Source organism: Macrotis lagotis, chromosome X (assembly GCF_037893015.1).
Source record: "Macrotis lagotis isolate mMagLag1 chromosome X, bilby.v1.9.chrom.fasta, whole genome shotgun sequence".
In the NCBI taxonomy this organism is placed as follows: Eukaryota; Metazoa; Chordata; class Mammalia; order Peramelemorphia; family Peramelidae; genus Macrotis; species Macrotis lagotis.
The window spans coordinates 77,901,380-77,922,252 of NC_133666.1; the positions used below are offsets into that span (position 1 = coordinate 77,901,380).

Below are 20,873 nucleotides of genomic sequence, written 5' to 3' on the forward strand. Positions count from 1 at the left end.
CTCTGGGCTGGGGCTCAGACCCTGCCCTCTCCTTGTCACCTTGAGCTTAGCTTCCAAGTAGGCCATGCAGATGCCACCACTGAAACCCTGTGTTTAGATTATGCAAGGCAACATTTCGGGAGCTTCAGAAAGTCATTCTTTTTCTAGAGGAGAATGATGGGAGCTCAGCTAGGAGAAAGCTAAGTGAGTAGACCTGGTCAGGGGTCCCCCTAAACATGCTTCCAGCTCCACTGTCACCTGAGGCAGTGCCAAGATGGCCAAAGTTTAAGTCACCTTCTCAATGCTAATGACTGAAGAAATAGCTGGCTCAATTCTTACCTCCTCCTTGTGGGGTCCCTGACTGAGGTGTCTCAGTGGATGCCCCGTCGGTGGCAAAGACCTGAGCCTGCAGGCAAGGGAAAATGGAAGAACACAAAGCTGTCAATATTGTGCTTCCAGGGCCCCCAAGTACAAAGATGTGGAAAAAACTATCTTCCTGCATAGCCAGCACCTCTGGCTTAGGCACAAGAGACTTGAGTTTGAAGCCCACATCAGAGCACGAGTGGGACCCTTGGAACCATGTACTTTACGACTGCTGTCCAAGTGCCCTTATCTGCCCAATAGGACTAACTCCAGGTTGTTGTGAATGAGGAAGGCACTAGAAGTCAGCTCTTCTTTTTCATCTCCAAGGGCCATTGACAAAATAACTAAGTTTGGAGACCTGAGCTCCAGGTGGGGATGTGAGATCATTTGTACCACACCTCCCCCAATTTCAGCAGCCTGAAGAAAGTCATTCTGAGAAGGAACAAATTACGTCAAAGAAAAAAAAAAAACGTTCTAATGACAATCATTCAACATGAATTAATGCCCTTGGGGTATCACTCTCATCCTTAGGGAGAAGGCCCTCTCAAGTGAACAGAAACAAGTGACTTACATTAATGGCAAAGCCAGTCTGAGCATCAAAGTCACTACCCTGGCGTGTTAGAGATCGATACTGCTGGTATACTTCGTCTCCCATGTCTTGCAGGATCTGGCTAACCTCCTGAGTCATCACCCCAGGTTTGGGGTCTGATTTATCTGCTAAAGAACCACACCCCCCAAATGCACAACTTCAGTGTTGGGATGCTCTGGTGCCAGCTGAAGCTAGAGTTAGACCTGGCTGGGCCAGACCACAGCTGCCAGGCTCATGACATGATTAACACCAGTTGGATGGTGAGCAAAGGACAAATGAAACACATAAATGTAATCATGCACATCAAAAAATTCAAGTTGGATGTTAGGGTCTTCTTGATTGCAGCTCTCACCCAACACAAGATGTCTCCTGTGTTGTGTGTGATGGGTATTTTGTTGGATTTGGAAGTCACAGATCTGAAAATGACTGTCTGCAAAACTGGGGGACAGATACTGAAGGTTCCAGGGGAATCCTAGATTTGAGTCAATCAAATCCATAGCATTTGTAGTGACCCCTGGTGTCCCATCTCAGTCATTTGCAATCTCTACTGCTCTTGTCAAGCCACGTACCTTCCTCTGGAGCATGGTAGGCAGCCAGGGCGTTAAGCATGTCATAAATCACCTCCTTGATGGTATCCGGAATGAGAGGCAGAGGAGAGGGCTTCACTGGGGTTGTCTTTACCAACTGTACAGCATTGGGACCTTTGATTCTCAAATTCTCAAATTCGTCATCTGATGCTGAGCAAAAGTGGGGGAACAAAAGGGAAGGTTTCTTGGTCAGCAGTGATGATGATCCTCTGCCCCAAAGAAGATTTACAGCCTTATTACTGCATGGCCTGGGGCTCACTATGAAATCTGAAATTTTCAGCACCTTCTAAGTCTCACAGGGTTTGATAACATTTAGGAAGGATGGAAAATGAAAATGAGTTGGATGTAGAATTACCTAAAGAAATTCCCACAAGTTCTCCTTTGGTCCTAAACTGAAAGGCCAAGGGGAAGAAGGGAGGATAAGATGCCACTCTCTAACTGAATGGAGTGGTAAAGAGGAAGAAGGATTATAACCAGGGTAATCCTTAGACAGTGGTGTGTGGTATAGGCCTCACTTGGATGGGCCCAATCTGCCTTAGGGTTAGGGGAGGTAAATATGGCCTGACAGAAAAAAAGGTTAGTTCAAGGCTTGAGCCACTTTCTTCATATATTAAAGAAAAGAGGTAGGAGTAGATGACTTCTGAGACCCAGAATTACTGAAGTCACAAGTATCAGAACACAGGCATTCTGACACTGTCAATGGCTCTATTATCTTCAAGACTAAACCCTTCCATTGCAAGCATATACTGCTAGATGTAAACAGGGCTGGACCTCTACCCACTTGCAAACTGCATTTCTACTTCTCCAATTTGGTTTAAAATTATATCTTCTGCTTGGACTGAGCAGTAATATCCCTCAGAGCCCCCATACTCCAAAATGCCTTCCCAAACTGTTCCTTGGCTGATGCTAACACATTTACAGAAGGGTCAAAAGAGCTCGGGCAACAACTGCTGTCTAATTCATTCCCCAGGTAAGAAAAAAAACAACCAATCTCCAAAGGGAGCATAAGCACAAGGACATGATAGCCAAGGACCATATTGACATATTGGGATCCAGACACTCTGGAGACATCCAAGTCTACTGCACCTTCAAACACAAATGGTCTGAAGACTCACCAGTCCCTGAGCCTCGAGGGGCTGGAAGAGCAATTCGGATACAGCCATTTGCAACCTCAGTAAAGATGTCTGGATTACGGCATGCAGCTGGTCCAAGGACACGGAGGATATAGTTGATCTCCCGGGAGCCCAGGCTGCCTGATACCACCCCAGATGTGGTGCTTCCTGCCCCACTTGTAGCTGCAGACCGCACGACCTAGAAAATGATACACTGTCAAAAGAGTCCCTGGAAAAGTAGACTTGTCCCCTCAAAGATTCCCATGGACCATCACAGGGAAGATCTAATAGGAAAGCTCAGAAAATGTTTCTATGTCACACTGAGACAATGCACAATGTGATCTCCAAAGGGCTGCCCCACGGCTCAGAAACAAGGCTAACCTTTGGCTCACAAGTTTGAACTCAGCTACCATTGAAGTCCTTCATTTGAAACAACAGAGGCAGCAAGCTCTCCACCAGGGTTACACAGAGCACAGAGTCCATGCATGAGATTATCACACTCAATTGCATGTTAAGACACAGTTGGGATCCAAGAAAAGCAAGTGACCACAGGGCAACAAATGGGGAGGTCAGGGATCCTAGACAGCAGGTTCAGGCTTGCAGAGAGGCGATAACCACATACCTTTTCCATAGTATGCTGCAGGGTACATGGATCCTCAATGATGTGCCTTAAGAGCAGGGTAACCAGGGGGGTAAATCCATTGAAGCCGGAGCTCTGGGTCAAGTTGAGGATCATGCGGGTGCTCTTCAGTTCCGCGAACATCAGGGCATACTTATGGTCTCGGGTGAGCCGGAGGCAGAGGCGTAATGTGGCATGGAGTGTATCTGGGTCCACGGGGACACCTAACATGCTCACACAGGCCCTGATTAGGACAGTCACCATCTCCTCTGTGAGACCCTGGATCAGGATCTCCCCCAGCTGGGACTCCTCAGCAAGCTCCTTCTCAAGGGTTGGACTTTCAGGAGCCAATGGGCATTCTGGAAAAGGGGGATAGGAGAATAGTAAAGACTCCTGAGATGGCTCCAAGTTCCTGGAACAAAAGCCCAAGATTTCTATGGAGATAGAGAAGCCATAAATCCTCTAGCCACATTGCAAGCATAATGAGAGATGATTAACAGTCAGTTAACAAAATGGATACAACCAACCAGAGCTAGACAACTATGGGAAGGATGAAGAAGTCTCGTACCACTGGAGGGTTTCTCCTCTGCTGGCTTGGCATCAATTTCTTTGGCTTCATCCAGGGGCTTGTCCAGCTCCTGCTCGTTGTTATCTTTGGGGTTTTTGATAAGCCGTGGCACGCGAAGGAGCGTTAGCATCACAGGGCGCCGGTTTCCAGTTTCCTCATTTACCTGGACATTAAGAAGAAAGGGATACAAGGCATGAACCTCCTCCCTAGTTTTGGAAATGAACTAAGACATCCACTCCTTGGTGGTTCTATACAGGAAGAAAAATCAAGAGCTCTAGCAAAGTCACAAACCTATTGGGAACATTCAAAGCAAAAGCAGAAGGATCACCATTAAGATGCCCTTCATATGGATATACTCAGGATACTGGCAGTGCTCCAACATATAAGAATAGGAAAGACCATCCTAGGTCTAGATGATTTTAGAAAAGCTGGCTTATCCTTGGATGACTGCAACTCTTTACTAAACCTGGTCACTTGACTGTCCTAAACCACTGGCTTAGCAAATACACCAAGAGCCAGTTTTTGTGAAAACCTATTTATTCCCATCCCCACAAACTCTTTGGCTAACAACAGATATCTCTGACTTCTAAAAGGCCAGGGGTGGGACATACAGCTGGGTGAAAGAAAAGGTTATTTATGTGTACCTGCACCATTGTGGTGAATTGCACGGTATACCGCCGCCGCCCAGCTGTGAAGCGGACACTTGTCTCACCAGCTTTCCAAGCAGAATCAATGGTGCTGTTGTTGCTTGCACTGTAGCTGCACCAGCGCCCAGAACGATCATCAAACCAGCGCCAATTGTTGTTGTTAGCCTGGAGGTACTAGTGGGCAAAGGAGCAGGTGACCTACCCTCTACTGAAGGACATTTGGGTAGTCACCTCTCCCCGAGTCATATGTCAACAAAGGTTTCCTCAGGAAGCTCAGACCCTTCTAATAAGGGAGAAGAGATAGCCACAACCAACCTTCTGCACAAAAGGACTGGTATGTGGGAGGCTCTTGGTTAATGGCAACACCTACTTCAGAAAACTCTAGGAGGTACCAACAACCTTTGGAAAGAAGTCACCCAATTGGCAACTAAGGTTCTCTCAAGCCCTAGGGCAAATCTAACCAAGGTCACCAAATAATGGCTTTGCCCTAGTTTTTCGACATGGGCAACAGAATTACCAATAACCCAATTCGTTCTTCCCATATTGGGGACCTTGACCTCAGTCAAAGGCCACTACCTCACTGACCTCTGCCTACCTTGTTCATTTGGGCTCTCCTCTTGGAGGAGATGGCTGTCTTCTCATAAAAGTCAATTAGAAGCAGCACTGGGGTGATCCATCTGAAAATGGAGGCAACAAATGACCTAAAGGAAGCCAGCAAAGCCACCACCCTCAGAAAGTCTCTTAAGAAAGCAATTCTTGGCAATAGGCAGTAGTCACTTACTTTGGGGTGTGGACATCCTTCTGCTCTTTGGCAGCCTGAAGGCATGGTTGAACTACTTCCAGAAGTTTGATGAGGACATTGAGGATGCCACTAGATTCAACCACCCGAGCACAAGGGAGTTTCAATTCCTGAATTGGCAAAACAAAAAAAAAAATTGCTGCTGAGCATCTGAGACAGAGAAGAAAGAAATCTGATGGACTGCTTTTATCCCTAAGCTCTGGATGTTGGAAAGGGCCCCAATTCCCAAGGCATCTTCAACTCAGTGACCCTCAGGTCTCATAAGCAGGACAGAAACTTACCTCAAATAGCAATGTCAACAACAAGATCCTAGTAGCCAAGTTTGAAGCCTGAGGGAGGGTGACCATCTGACTGATCCATTCAGAAACAGTTTTTGTGTCACTGGTTGTCAGGGGAAGAGCTGCTTTGATCAAAACATCTGCAGCTTCCCAGACCTAGAAAGGGGCAAAGACATGAAGTAGATGTTTGTGTAGTTCTATATCCATGGCTACTCTACAAAAAAGGAGATAGGCTCCAGTCGAAAGCACTTGAAGGAGTAGCTCTGAGGTCCTAAAAGAAGATGGAAGGAGATTATAACTACAGAAATCAGAACATTCTGCAAGTGGAATGGGGTGTCACGGTTAGTAGCTCCTCTGGAGCTAGGTACACAAGATGGAAGGCAGGTGGGAATTCTATAAACAGAGTGACCATAGGATGTTTGGGTTCAAGGAGGAGGGTCTTGGTCCTGAGCTGCTTCCCAAAAGTGGACCAAGGTCCAGTTCTCTGATGTTCAGATGACAGAAGTTGGGAGAAATTATGAAGACATTGGCTGAGACAGTAGGGATCCAAAAGGATCTGAACAATGCAGAGTACTGGGCTAACTATCTTTAGGGATCGATGTCTTATGAATGTAATGAAAAAGAAAACCGGCTTCAAAAAGTCAGCTGAATAAAGCTTAAGGTCAGACAGCAAATTGTCCACTTGCTACATGTCAGTAATGGGTTACAGCAGCACCAGAAGGCACTTGACTCCCTGGACTAGGACAAACTGTCCCCAAGGTAAAGGGAGGGCTGCAATGAAGGCAGGGGGAAATGAGCTATGAGATTCTTTGAAGCTGGCTACCCTGGGAAATGTGCTGATTGTGCTGAGCAAGATTAAGAATGAGGAGGTCATGTCACAGCAGAAGGTTGTGGTTAAAAGCTGGAGCAGGAAATAACGAAGACTCTAACAAGGCTGGGCCCTCACCTGGGGGAATACTCACCTGATTGACCACCTGTTTCAGAATCATGTCCCTGTAATCTGCCCCATTGCGCTTAATGGAAGTCATGATCAAGTCACACACACGGTAAACAGTGTCCGGCAGCTCATCTAGTAGGTGGAAGCAGCCTGGCAACATAGTATCTGTGAACCCATGGAGCTCCTCTTGCTCCAGGGGCTCAGCATCCTGGAACTTCTCCAGGCACTTGGCCTCCTCCTCTTCTTGCTTCTCACGGGCTTTGCGCTCCTCTTCCTCCTTCCTGCAAGCAGCTTCCTGGAAGTTGGGAAAAATGAGGACATGTTAAGGACCCTGAGAGCAAAAGATTTACTAGAGCGGGCTCCTCTGTGTGACTTTCTGATAGGCACTGTCAGGGAGGACCTGGAAAAACAAGCTAAGGGGCAACGCAGAGCCCCATTCACCGATGCCCAGAAAACCAGAGGAGGCAGCTGGGTTTCTCTCAGGCAAATGATTTCTAACTTTAAGTTACCTCTGGAGACTCTGCTCTCTGATCCATTGGGATATCCTGTCCCAAAGACATGGCAATGGCTCTCATCATCTGGTCCTCTTCTGACATGCTGAGGTCCTAAAGTAATGAGAAGCATGGTAAGAGTTAGGAGACCAAAAGACAAGAGAATGAGAAAGGCCAGTGGAAGATGTGAATCCCACACAAAATCATCCAAAGCTAACAATGCAAGTTCACAAAGAACCAGGCCAACTCCAAAGAAGAGATATGAGAAAATACCCTTGGCCTAACCCTCTACTGGGGTGAGGAAGCAATGTGATCATTCTTGCACATGAAATGCAGATTTCCACTTTTCTAATGTACTACTTTTGTTGAGTCTATTCTCAAATTAAAAAAAAAATCCATTTGTTGGATCAGATGGCTCTCTGGGCAAGGATGATATATTGGGGAGATAATAATAGGAGATGTTTTGATGATACCAAAAAATCCCAAAAGACACCAAGAAAAATTTATATGGGGAAAATAGAGCATCCAAACAGAAATTATTCAGTAATCAATAAAGTGATAAGGAAAAGAGACTCTTCCTTCAACCCCCATTCTCAATTATGAGGCTCTTCTAAGTAACCCCCCACCAACCCATCCCCCTCATCCCCAATTATACCAGTGGGTGCTGGTGCCTGTAATACATTGGCAGCTTGAGAAGGGCAGAAACACTACTATAATCCATGTCCCAGACTGTAATGAATAGACCCTTAAAAAAAACTATTCTCTCAGTGTTGATAGAGATGCAAATAGCTTCTAGTCAGTCAGCATGAGACAAAGGGATTGTAATGGCAAATAATAAGAATAAAAAGAAATTAAGAGTGTGACAGAAGATTTCAACTGCCAACTATTCAATTCTTGTGGACCCAATGACCATCAATGACCACCACTGCAAGGTAGATTACAAAAATCTTGGAATTTTCTGAGGGAACCATGGCAGAGCAGCCACAGTGTCGCACAACTCTGATAGCCCACAGCATAATATCCCATCAGAAAGTCAGTGTGGTAGTTGCAAGGCAGGAGATCAAGAGAACAGGTACCCTATAACCCTGCCAATTCTTTACAATGACAAACAAAATTAAGACTAGACCCCGAAACAGGGGGCTGGTCTACTGAATGGGGCCCAAAGAATTGGGGTTGATTTTTCCTTGGAATGATCCAGAAATGGTGAGAAGTTTCTAAATTAAAGATTCAAGGGGTATTCTAAAAAACAACTGGTAGAATGCAAGGTCAACTGGGGAGAAAGGAGGGTGTGGTGGTGTCAAGTCTGAAGGCATTCCCACCCAACTCACCCTGACAACTCCTCCCATGAGTGGAGGTGGGTGGGTCAGGAGATACTCTGTAGCTTGTTCCATGGTGCTGGTGTTCAACAAGGCCTCCATGGCATGTTCTCTTGTGAAACCCATGTCCATTAGCTGGAAGAAGAAAGATCTCTACAGTCCACTGGAATGGAGAAAGGCTCACCTTGGAACCATAGGGTGCCAAGGATGCCCCAAATGCACAAATCATTTGATCCAAATATTCTCATTCCCAGAGAAGAATATAGCTTCCTGATGGCAAAGTTCACAGCTTTTGCTAAATATGAGGGATTATTAGACCCATCTCCTTGAGCCTTGGAACTACTCAGGCAAGTGACCCTGCTAACATGTTGGAGAATACTGATGTTTTTATAATGTTCCTAGAAGGCCCAGAGCTATCAGTTACCAAAAAGTCTAGGGCTAGGGGCAAGGCCTGGCTTAATAAAGAGGAATCCTAAGCCTTTGAAAGGGAACCCCCCCCCAAATTCCTTCCTTCCTCTTCAGAATTGGAGAGTAGCAGCAACAATTTTGAAAGGTAGCTCTTATTTAAATGACCCTTCCCACACTTTGGCTAGCTTGGGCTTAAATTTAAGGCTTATTTTGTCAAATTCCCTACAACAAGCCTGACATTGTCAGTTTCCCCTTCACTCAGGGCATAGGTCTCTTTTCCATGGATAGGTGCCAATCTTTGTAGGGAACAAAGGAATATAGAAGGTGTCTCAGTACTCTCAGTCTCAATGGTGTTAAAGTGTAAGCTGGCATGAGGACATCCTGTATTGTGATTAGGGCTCAGTCTATACCACTGAGATGGGGGGAAAATTGGCATTTCTTAGCCTCTAAACATAGTCAAAGGTCTCCAGTCTTGGGGGTGGGGTGGGGTGTGTGCAGCTTCTGGCCAATGGCTGCCACCAGATGCAACCAAGGAAGAGCATGCCTACCTGCTGGAGCTGCTGCTGGTTGACTTGAGGGTCCCGGCGGGAGCCACTCTCCTCCTGCCCTGATTCTTCTTCTCCTCGGGCTCCTTCCTTATCCTTGCTGAGTCGCTCTCGGATGACAGGTTCACCACGAAGGATGTGGCACAATATGGCCAGCATAGATTCAGCCATGCGCCCACCATACACTTTCAAGGGTTTCCGATTCCACAGGTTCTTGATGCAGGTGAAGGCTGCCTGTAAGGGACAGGACCAACACCACAGGTCAACACCACAAGCAAGGCACCCAGAAACCCCTGAGGACAAAAGGGACTTGGAGACCAGGTCTTAGAAGTGTTAAATGAGATTTAATGCTGTACCCTGCCCCAAGCAAGATAATCCCTAGATTATTTTAGGAGAGAAGAAGAGACTTCTCAGTGACCCCATTCTACAAAACTCATGGAAAAGGTATTAAATAAGGGAGGCTCAATCTGGTTTGGTGTGGTACAAGGAATAGAATCAATGGGGAAGGGGCAATGGTCCATTAGGGTGGGACTGATGATTACCAAGGGCAACAACAACAGTAGAAAGCAACAGGTTAGCATTAACAGATAGCAATTATTCATACCTATCTGGGTCCTGGATAAAATGTACAAAACAAAAGAAAGGTACACAGTGAAATCCTTCTGGGTTAGAGTCACTCACCTTCTGAGTTACAACAAGAAATCGCAGGGCACTGAACTGGGGATGACTCTGGCCCCCAGGAAGCTTGGCTGGCAGGGAGTGGGGAGACTCTAGCACAGTGGTTGGGTTCACCATCTTTTCAACCAGCATGAGCCAGGCATCTAGGAATTCTCCTGTGCCATCTGGCAAGTCAGGGTGCTCAAGGCCTTCAGAAACAGGAACTTTGCCTCCCATGGAAAGAGCCCAGTTGAAAGTTCTAAGTGGGGAAAAGGGGAGGCAAGGAAGAACATTTCCAAACACCCATATCAGGGAGGGAAACAATTCAGCATCTCTATTGGCACACATTGCTACATCACTGGGTACTAGTTTCTGGAAATTATAAGATCTTGGCAAGTTTGAGCTCAAATCTACAATGTGGGGGAACTTTTAACCTAGGATCTAAGAGGACCCAGTAGTTTTGAAAGCCCTATTTAGTTTCCTTTGGAATCCAAACAATTTTGTTTTATGTATCTACAACATTCTTCTGAAAAGACTTGGGCTTTTATACCTGACTATGCCAGGGGTTCTTTGTAAAGAAATCGTGGCTTACTAAAAAGTCCACTATTCAGAAGGGGGAATAACATAGCCCTTCTCAACCCATGACTCCCTTTCAAACAACTGTGCTAAGATGCACCTATTTCCTTTCATCAAAGACTGGATGATACAAACAAAACAGCAATATTCCAAAGGTTGCTGGTTGTTTTTTCTTTTGCTCATACCCTCCCTGCTCTAGTACAGTGACATTTCTGAGGGGATCACTGGGGCTTAACTGGCTTGCCCAAAGGTCAAGGGGCCTGATACTTAGTTTACAGGGGTAGTCCTTACTCAAAAAGAGCGTTGTGACCGCCAGAGCACAAAAATTTTTGCAACATGAGGTGGTATGGGTACTTCCTTTCATCAAACAGCATAGGGGAGGTGAAGCCGACTGAGCAGATGAAGAAAGTCAGCCTGAACAAGAGAAAAATGGTCCTCAATAAGTCAAATATCAATATATCCTCAAAAATAGTACACTGATGCTGTTCCTTTGAGAGGGAGCACAAAGATCGTTCCATAAGGACTCAGTCGCTAATTTCTGCACTCCAGGGAAGCAGGAGAAACAAGAAAGGACAGCTTGTTTGGTGACTATTTCTTTTTTTTTTCCCCGATTTTTCAAGGCAATGGGGTTAAGTGGCTTGCCCAAGGCCACACGGTTAAGTAATTATTAAGTGTCTGAGGTCGAATTTGAACCCAGGTACTCCAGACTCCAAGGCCGGTGCTCTATTCACTGCGCCACCTAGCCACCCCCTTGGTGACTATTTCTTGAGACCACAGACTGCATATCAGACCATTTAGGCCAAGGTTCTCCCTATACAGAGGACCATACAGAAGTAAATTTTTCACAGAGAACATAGAACAGTCATTTGAGGTTAAACAGAAACAAACAAGATTCTTGCTATCAAAGCCCATAAAGTACAAAGACATGTCCCCACTTCTGCAGCTGTCCAAAATAAAGGTAATATTGCATGGGGGGGGGGGGGAAGAGAGGGAGTTGACTCACCTGAATCTGGGGGTGGGAGTGTATGGTGGGGGTTGCCAGGACAAGCCCTTGGTGAGGAGTTTAGTCAGTGCAGAAGCTGTTGACCGGGCTGCAGGTGTTGGTGCAGTTGTGGTACTGGTTGCGTGGTGACTCCTCCGCTGACGAACAGGGGACCCCACACAGAGTTTAACGAGAAGTCCAAAGAGTTCAGCAAGAGCTCGACCTAACCTCGAGGAGGCTGGAATACAGAATTCACCCAAGTCCATTTTGAAAAATCCCAGGGACATTAGAGACAAAAAGGAAAACAGGTATCCCTCCATTCTCCTGTGGGTTATCATTATGTATAAAAAGCAAAAGGTCAAAAAAAGGCATTAGAGAAGGAAGTAGGACATAAGCTGAGGCTTTAAGATTTGTTTTTTATGTTTTTGCAAGGCAATGGGGTTAAGTGGCTTGCCCACAAGGCCACACAGCTAGGTAATTATTAAGTGCCTGAGGCTGGATTTGAACTCAGGGACTCCTGACTCCAGGGCCGGTGCTCTATCCACTGCGCCACCTAGCCGCCCCTGAAGCTTTAAGATTTTAAAGGACCACCAGAGCTGGCCATTCATTCATGCAACAATATAGTAATCATACTGTGCAGCTGTACCAGAGGCTAAGAGGGAAATTGCCTTCCTAACAGGAAGAAACACCTTGGGGGAAAAAAAACACCTTTTCCTCAGTACATAAAGTGGCCCCAATGATGAGAGGCCCCCTTGCATCCCTGTTGCTCATTTTGTTACTTTTCAGTATCCCTTGCTCAGAACAGCTCCAGGTCATTCACACTGACCTCTGGTTTCCATACTCTCCTTGAACTATCTTGCTTCAGAGGCCAACAAGTTTCATTATCATCTTGATGCTGTTTTCAGATCTACTTCTTTAGCTCAAGTTCTCACTTTCTCACAAGTGCTCACTTTACCAACACCTTTCAGAAGATGGCCATTCCAAAATTAATCTATCCAAAGCAGAGCTCGTTAATGCCCTTTCCCCAATTTCTCAATCACTATTCAGGGCATCACCAGGCTTCCAGTAACTCAGGATGTGAAGCCTTGTGATTCCTCACTCACACTCATCTCACATGCCTAATTGTGCCATCAGTTCTTGTTTTTCCTATAGAACACCTCTTGAATAGGCCTGTTTCCATTCATCTTTGTAGCTTCTCTTGTTATGTTGTCTTTTCTTGCCAAGGTGAAAGACAAGTTAACTAATCAAGACCAAACAGACTTTACTGACTGTCCTTTCCACACACACACTGGAAATAGCGAATAGCTGATAGCACAGTGCTTTATAAACCCTCTTCCTCTCCTCTCACACTGCAATCCCCTGCTGTAGGCCCTTATCAACTCACACTTGGACTGTTGCTATAGGCTGCTAGTGGATCTACCTGCCACAAGGTTCTCTCCACTCAACCCCCAAGGTAATTTTCCCCATAGCCCAGGTTCAATTATGCCCTTCCCTCCTCCCCAACAATAAGCTCTAGTGGCTCCTTACATCCTCCAGAATCAAATCCAAAAAGCTCAGTTTGGTATTCAGAGTCCCTCATCGCCTAGTGCTGCTCCTTCCTTTCCAATCTTATTCTACTGGAAATCCAGACACTCTAACTTCCATCTCTTTCTATATCTCTTGTCCTGTGCAGAGTCTTTCTCCACTCCAAGATTATTTCTTACACATATGAGTTCCTTTGGGGCAGAGATCAAGTTTTGGCCTTTCCTGATGTCCACTACACTTAGAGTACACACTAAGTGCTTTTAAAAATGCTTGGTGCCTCACTAGTATTAATTTGGTGTCTTTCTAAATTTCAGTAGTTGAGTGATCCATTTCTGTTCAATCCTAACTAAGACGAAGTAATGAAAGAGAAGAAGTAATTAACTAAAATGAGCCAATTTGGTCTAGAAGGTGCATACACTGTCAGGGTGTGGTTCTGGACTCTGTGTTACTTGGCTCTGTTTAATGGGGTTTCACTGTTCCAAAATGAAATCTCAAGAAGACATGGGGAATGAGAAGGGATAGGCAGAAACGATGATGAAAACGAAGACAAAAACAATTCACTTTCAAGAGAGAAAATAAAGGGAAAGGCACAAGAGACTCAAAATCACTTCTAAGCAGGCAGGTCCAAAAGCAATCTGATTTTACCCAACATCACCATTTTCCCAAGGCAGCAATTTTGTTCTGCAGGCCTAGTGGGGAGATAGCAGAGTCACTCACCAGAAAGCAAAGGTTTAATCTGCTTGATCCGAGCTGCCATGGCAGGGGTAATCTTAGACTTGCCCTTGGAGTCTGAGGTACTGGGTTCATCAGTCTCCATGGGAGCCAAAGTGTCTCCATCCAGGCCAATGCCTTCCAATAAGCCTTGAGCAGAGGTCTCCACGGTGGCTGTTGTCCCATCACTTTCTCCTTCTGGACAGAATGAAACACAGAAATGAAAACAGGGGGATTGGAATCACTTTGGCTCCTTGGGCAGTGAGGCCTCACATTAATCTCAACCTCAATTCTTAGCATTGCATTTTGCACAGACCATGGATGATCCAAATAGATTTTAAATGAAAAAGGTCACTGACATCAACAAAAGGAAGAGGCATCACCAACAAATTACCCTGACACAAGGATGTCCAGCACTGTGCTATCAGCTATTCACTATTTCTAATGTATGCATGGAAAAGACAGTCAGTAATGCCAGACAATCCTGGTCAAAATAAATACATTTAATGCAGACTTGGAAAATCTATGTGAAGTAGATGTGGGGTTCAAGTGGATTTGGCAACTCCATCTGAAGACCTTTATCTACCCACTTCTAAAAAGAGGCAGCCTTCAAATTCCAATGAATCCCAGAGTTAAAAATACACCAGAGATCTGCTGAAGAGATAGATTACTGGGAAAAGCACCCTAGTAGGTACCAAAGAAAAATGCTACCACTGACATCCATTGGGCAAGGAGAGCCAAAAGACAAACATGTTGGGTTATGTTGTCTCTAGGTGAAGCAGACTTTACTGAAAAAAGGAACTGGTTAACACAGTGTCTCTAATTAAAAAGAGAACACCAACAATCCAGCAGCCAATCTAGAAGCCATCAATAATGACTATCACTTGCCCAATTTGTGATCAAATAGAACTCACGACTAGAACCATTAACAAACTTCTTAAAGTTACCAGTTTTCTTGGTTCCATGAGTGGCTGTTGTGGTGGCTGCCTTCTCCTCCTTTGGAACCAACTTCTGCATATCTGCTTGCCCAAACTCGCACCCAGAAGGAAGGCTGAAATCACACCAGAAATGATTAAGAGATCTGTCTTCTTAGTCACTAACCTGACTAGTACCGAGCTATCTAAGACCTTTCCTTAGAGAAATCAGAAAGAAAAGCAGCCATGGAAAAAAAAAGTTGCCATGGAAGATGCAAGGGGTCAGACACATCAGTGTTACTGCCTGTCAGATTGTTGATGGACATTCTCTGCTATGATTTCTCAGATGTACTAAATCATCAAAAGCAAATTCTTGCCCATATGAAACAAAGAGAGCACAACAAAGGACCCAAAACAAGACCTAGCCTAGATTCTGCTCCTGGGATCAGAATTGATATTATCTCCCAATTGACATTACCAAAAATGTAGCTGAGAGACTAAAGGACTAGACTAGAGTAACACAACTCAAAATTTCAGGGGCAGGAAATGAACTGAGATCTTTATGTTTAGAAATTCCAAACTATTTATGTTGTGTGCTTCTGAACAAAAGAGGTTTGGGGAGTTCTTCATGTTCCTATTCCCTTACCTGTTTGGAGTACACAGTGAGAGAAGAACTGTGCTTTCCCAGACAAGAGAACAGTAGAGTTGGCTCAGCTTGCTTAAGACACTGAGACCCAACTGGGAGCCCCACTGGTTCACGGAGATGGCACGGATCTCACTCTAGAACAAAGAAAAGAGATGGTACTTTCCCACTGATGGAAATCTCCCAACTTGAGATGAAAGAGAAATCAATACCTTGAAACCTTGGCATACCATCATCCACTCTACAGAATAGAAATATCTGGGGAAATTAATGGTGGACCAAATCAAGGGTACTATTATGTTTCTTACAGCCTATATGCCCCTTTAGGACAGGGTGGTAGGCACCCACAGTACATAGTGCCTTTTTTTGGGGGGGGGGGTACATAGTGCTTTTTATTAGTTTCAAAGCAAATGATCCAATATTGAAAGCCTGAAATATTTCCCAAGACATTTGATAACATATTACAATTTGAACCAGCCCACTTACCAATGATAAAGTTGAAAATTTTGGTTTTCAGAAGAAACTTAAATAGACTAAACAGGAAGACTATGGATAAGCCAGCCATCTGGAGCTAGTAATTCTGCTGACTTTTATTGAACCAAGGGAAATTGGCACCTTCAAGGAAACTTTGCTGTTCTTGTAGAAACTTGTCAAGAAAGCAAGACAACCTGTTGTCTCAAGAAAGCAAATCTCACAGGGAATGGGAGAAGTTCCTGAGTCTCGAAAAAGCACATTTATCTCAAGGAATCTCATTACCTGACCAACCCTACAAGTGTGAACGAACATCATGATGTAGGCGTGAGCAGCTGTGAGGGCATGCAGTAAAGGGGTAGCCTGGGCAGAGAGCGTGGCATCTGCGACATTGCCAGCACAGGCGAGCTCTCGCAAAAGCACAGAGCCCCCAGGGGCCTCGATTGGCCGGTGCAGAGGTTCCAGAGAGGAGAGGATAGAGTCCAGCTGCAGAAGGCCCTCCTGTAGGACTTTGGGTTCATGGGACAAAGTCTGCAATTAAATGATCCAAGGATTACAATCATTTCATTGATGCTTTCATCTTTAATATCATATCCAAACAACTTGGTCCCTTCTTCCCTCCCAAACCCATCTTCATGAGGAAGCCAAAAAAAAAAAAAAAAAAAAAACCCCAACAAACAAACCCCCCCCCCCAAAAACCATCACAGCAACTGTAGGCATAGGCTCCATGTTTCTCCTGAAGAGGTAGGTGGGTTTGCTCATTTTTACTACTATAATGGGTCACTGAAATGTTGTGATCAATGAATATAAGATTCTCAGAGCTACCTTCCCTTTCCTCTTGCTATCACCTCCATCCTAAGGAAATACTAAAAAGGGATATCCTGAATTGGCCTCTATCTGAAAGGTGAGAATGAACAGGACACTCAGCCTTGTTGCTGTGAGGGCACCATCCAAAGGAGAGGAGGTTTGCCATGTATGGGATTCTGCTCAACAGCAAATGGCAAGAAGATCATGCTGGACTGGACCAAGAAATTCCCAGTGATCCACAAGCATATTCCAACATTCTCTTGTCCTGTTCAGATGTGAACAAGGAGACAAATTCCTCCATCTTTTCTAGTTTGGTTGTTTCTTTCCCCAAGAGATACATCAAAGATTTACAAAGTCAACTGGCTTACTACTTACAAAGTACCTGACTTACTACTATATGCAGACTTGTTCATTTTTGAATGCTTTTTTGACTTCATCTTTCATTTTACAAAGGGACCAAGCTGAGCAATCTGTTTGACTGGCATTTCCCCTCCCCATATTCCCCACTCTGCCTTAATAGGTGGACCAAGTCACATCTCTACCAATGGAACATTAACAAGCCTACATTATTCTCAATATTGATGGTTTTGGTCTTAAAACAGTTTGTCAATTTCACAGGAGTGAACAGCTAGTGCAAGGTGCCTCTCAGGATTATTTTCTGTTTTGTTGCATTGTCTTTTAGTGTTGTCTGTTTATTCTATTACAGAAAGTACCACTTCTGCATAACAATTCCCTATCACCCCTATGTACCCTGTAAGGGCATTACCATGTCAAAGAGACTAAACAACTCAGTTGTTTTTGTTATGTAAGCCCGAAACTGTTTTTCCAAGAATGGCTGGCCTTGATCCAGGACAACTATGAAGGATTAAAGAAGAAAAATGCTCTCCATCTCCATAAAAAGAACTAATGGAGCCTGAATACAGATGAAATCATACTATTTTAACTTCATTGTTCTTGAATTGTTTTGCTCTTTTTTTTTTGGAGGAGTAGGCAGGGGAGTCCTGTGTTCTATTATATAATGTGACAGATATGGAAATATGTTTTCCATGATTCCACACGTATAACCAATAGCAAATTGCATTCTCAATGAAGGGGTAGGGAGGGAAGAGGGAGAGAATCTGGAAATCAAAAATTTTTAAATGAATAGTGAAAACTATTTTTAAATGTTAATTATAGGAAAATAAAACACAAAGTTTAAATTGTACATTATTCATAATTTGCAATATTTTCTTATGATTTGTGATGGTCACTATTATTTAAGAATTTGCTAACATTTTCTTCAATTTTTCTAATAAGCTGATCTTTCCTATTTACAACATTTTGAATTTGTTACATTTACACAAATGTAGAAGGGCAGGAGATGTTCAACCAAGGCCATCCTGTGTATGATGATACATGAAATACAATATAAAAGTGTACCAAGTCAAATCATTTTGGGACAAATCACAAGAGCAAAAGAATTTGAACAAAAATCAGGAGAACGGGAAATGGGGGGGGGAGACTTGGGAAGGGTAAATCAAAAACCTATTCTGAGGCTTAAATCCTGAGGAACTGGTCGAGACTCAAAGATGAATTCATGGAATTCCAACAGAACAGAAAATAGTGAATTTTGGTTCTGAAAGGCAGGAAAACATTCAAAATGTTCAAGATTAGATTGGTTCATTTTCCATTGGTATAGGGTAGAGGGTTGTGGGGGAATGAGTAGTACAATCAGGAAATTAGCAATGTGCAAAAACCAAAAGATATTCATAAAAGAGAGCTATAATGGAGAAAACTCAAAATCTCTTCTCACTATTTATCTTAATTGGTGATTAAGTCCATTGGGGATTCTCATTTTTCTTACCAGAGTGAAAAATGAGGATTTACCAGGACCAGTGGGTGAGTGGGTGGCTTATAATTCTGCTGGGGCTTACCAGTATGGATTTGCAGACTCCTGCCACAGCCTGACAGGCAGCCGATGTGGGAAAGTCGATGGGGAGGTTGGGGAGACCCAGGATGGTTACAAGAGGCAGAAGCCCCTTCTGATTCACAAACTCCTGGCAGTGGTCATCTGTTGTATTATTGCTAAGGATTGATTCCACAAACTTCATCTAGGTACAAAAAAGCAGGGAAAGTTTGATCTGGAAACAGCAAGGGCAATCATGCACAAGTCCAAAGGCCCAAGGGAAATAGGGGCATAATGTCTCTAAGAAACCAAAGAAAATGGGACCTTCCTAGGAATCAAGCTACCCATATCAAGCCTCAAACCCACTTGCTTGCTTGCTTATCACCCCACCTTGTCCCCAACCACATTTATAAATCTGAAAACAATTGCCAAAGATATTTTGAACAGCACTCGGGAGCCACAGGGCTGGCAAAACATAAATGAAAGGATTCCTCCACTCCCAGACACAGACTCTGCTTAAAGCTGCTAAAAGCAGGAGCCACTAACTCCCTTATTCTCCCTCTTTCCTTTGGTCCTTTGCTGCACCCATTATTGGGGCTGGGGTAAGCTCAGGTCATCTTAACTCTTTCAAAAGTCTTACCCACCTTTCCAGGAACAACACTGGGCAAGCTTACCACATTGAGAATGTAATCCATGAGAGGAATAGGGACACGCTCTTCTGTTCCAACAACCCTGGAGAAGGGGTAAAGAAAACATTTCAACACTGAGAAGAGGGCAGGGCAGGGATGGAAGAGAAAACAGGCAAATTCCAAGACCTATTCATAAACACACATTAATCCATACAAAAACTTCAGAAACCATTAGAAGTAGAAATTGTGAAGTTATTCCAAAAAAAAAATTCTAAAAGTGGCTTTACTAATAATAAGAATCAAACATTTGAAAAAGGAATAAGGAATGAAAAAGGTTTCAAATATTCTTCACAAAGCAGGGAACAATGAAACACTAGTGCACAGCTGGGTGGGTATGAACACCCCCCCTCACTCCCCACCCAGCATGGTACTTGACAGCATGTTTCAGCTTTAAGTTTTAGGGAAGATAGGAAGCAAAGAAAGACTGAAAATATTTCTAGCACAAAGGTCTGTCCACAGACAGACTGAAAGAAGGGTGCCCAGTTTCCAACTTTTCCGATTTCATCCTACTTCCTTCTTGGACCCCAACCTCCACCTCTTTGTTGTTCTTCCTGTTTTGCCTGGCAAAAAGGGACCAAGGTCAAAATGAAAAGAAGGAAGGACCAGGTCATGGCCACAGGGAGAAACTGAATCAAACAAAACATGGACATACAGGAAAATGCCAAGAAAGTGATGATGAATGAACCAATAAGATCTGCAGGGGAATATTCCCTCAAGGGGCAAACAAAGGTTTTTGGACTTAGGAGGGAAGCAGAGAAATAGAATAATGGGATACCAAAGTAGCAGCACATCTTTACAAACTTGGGACAGCAGACAAGTCAAGCTCCAAGGACATTTGATGGAGATTTCTTCAGCTACTCAAGCCACTATTTCATCAAACCCTTATAGAGAGACAACATCATCCTTGACATGCCAGAGACCACACCCAGAATTTGGAGCCCTTCACTTCAGGAACTATACCTTGCTTGGGGTTTGTCTTGCTGCCTACAAGTTTGCAGCGCATTTTGCACTGGAATCATGAATCATGGATCCAGTTATCATTGATTTATCATGGGTGTTAAGCAACTCCACAACAGCCCCATGCACCAGACTAGGAAATATCCAGGACTAAGTACTCTTCACTGGCTGCCATCCCACTCCTGACTCTGGGAGGGCAGGAAATAGCTCTCTGAAGCACCTGAACCTGGCACCTTGATTCTATTATCCAGGCTCAAAGGAAGAACCAAGGAATCATGGCATCAGAAAAGGCCTTCAAGAGCAGTTACAAACTGAGAGAAATCTTTAGCTGAGTGGGATTCCAAGAGGTTATGGTGGGGGAAAATTGAAGGCAACGGGACCAGTCAGTATTATAGAAATGGAGGAATGTTGTAATATGACAAAGAATATGAAGGCTAGGTTGCTTAGACTGTAGAGTAAGAAAAGAAATAAAGTTGAAAATGACAACTGGCTCTAGACTGTGGAAGGCATCAAATGTGCTTCACAGGAGAGTCAAAAGGGAGCTGTTGAGGCTTCCTGAGCAAAGGAGGGCCACCGAAATTGCTAAACTTGGTAAAAACAAATCTGAGGGGAAAAGAAGTAGGAAGTAGAAACAACAAGGAGAGAGGATAATAGGCAGAGGGCAATGTGTTTAGATGAAGATATGGAAATAAGAAGAATGAAAGGATGATAGTAATACCTTCAAATGTAAAGGGTGAATTTGGAAGATGTGTGAGAGAAAGATAATGATTTGTCTTTGACACAATAAATTCAAGGGGGGGTGGGGGGGTTGAAGCAGGC

General features: G+C 44.2%; 1 protein-coding gene across 9 annotated transcripts in view; it reads right to left on the bottom strand.

Moving 5' to 3' along the window:
* The window catches only part of HUWE1 (HECT, UBA and WWE domain containing E3 ubiquitin protein ligase 1), a 122,331-nt gene that overhangs the window by 30,246 nt on the left and 71,212 nt on the right, over positions 1 to 20,873 (bottom strand). For 8 of the 9 annotated variants that reach the window (XM_074201727.1, XM_074201730.1, XM_074201725.1 and 5 more), the window contains exons 24-46: positions 19,083 to 19,140; positions 18,437 to 18,613; positions 16,002 to 16,247; positions 15,249 to 15,382; positions 14,636 to 14,739; positions 13,695 to 13,886; positions 11,475 to 11,691; positions 10,763 to 10,885; positions 9,920 to 10,154; positions 9,242 to 9,472; positions 8,298 to 8,420; positions 6,988 to 7,083; positions 6,504 to 6,773; positions 5,545 to 5,697; positions 5,246 to 5,373; positions 5,060 to 5,141; positions 4,462 to 4,638; positions 3,818 to 3,980; positions 3,253 to 3,608; positions 2,634 to 2,829; positions 1,501 to 1,668; positions 914 to 1,059; positions 319 to 385 (exon numbers count right to left, since the gene is read on the bottom strand). In XM_074201727.1, the coding sequence (XP_074057828.1) occupies positions 319 to 385; positions 914 to 1,059; positions 1,501 to 1,668; positions 2,634 to 2,829; positions 3,253 to 3,608; positions 3,818 to 3,980; positions 4,462 to 4,638; positions 5,060 to 5,141; positions 5,246 to 5,373; positions 5,545 to 5,697; positions 6,504 to 6,773; positions 6,988 to 7,083; positions 8,298 to 8,420; positions 9,242 to 9,472; positions 9,920 to 10,154; positions 10,763 to 10,885; positions 11,475 to 11,691; positions 13,695 to 13,886; positions 14,636 to 14,739; positions 15,249 to 15,382; positions 16,002 to 16,247; positions 18,437 to 18,613; positions 19,083 to 19,140 (3,842 nt within the window). The remainder of the gene's footprint in view (positions 1 to 318; positions 386 to 913; positions 1,060 to 1,500; positions 1,669 to 2,633; positions 2,830 to 3,252; positions 3,609 to 3,817; positions 3,981 to 4,461; positions 4,639 to 5,059; positions 5,142 to 5,245; positions 5,374 to 5,544; positions 5,698 to 6,503; positions 6,774 to 6,987; positions 7,084 to 8,297; positions 8,421 to 9,241; positions 9,473 to 9,919; positions 10,155 to 10,762; positions 10,886 to 11,474; positions 11,692 to 13,694; positions 13,887 to 14,635; positions 14,740 to 15,248; positions 15,383 to 16,001; positions 16,248 to 18,436; positions 18,614 to 19,082; positions 19,141 to 20,873) is intronic. The other variant, XM_074201728.1, reaches the window with a different exon arrangement.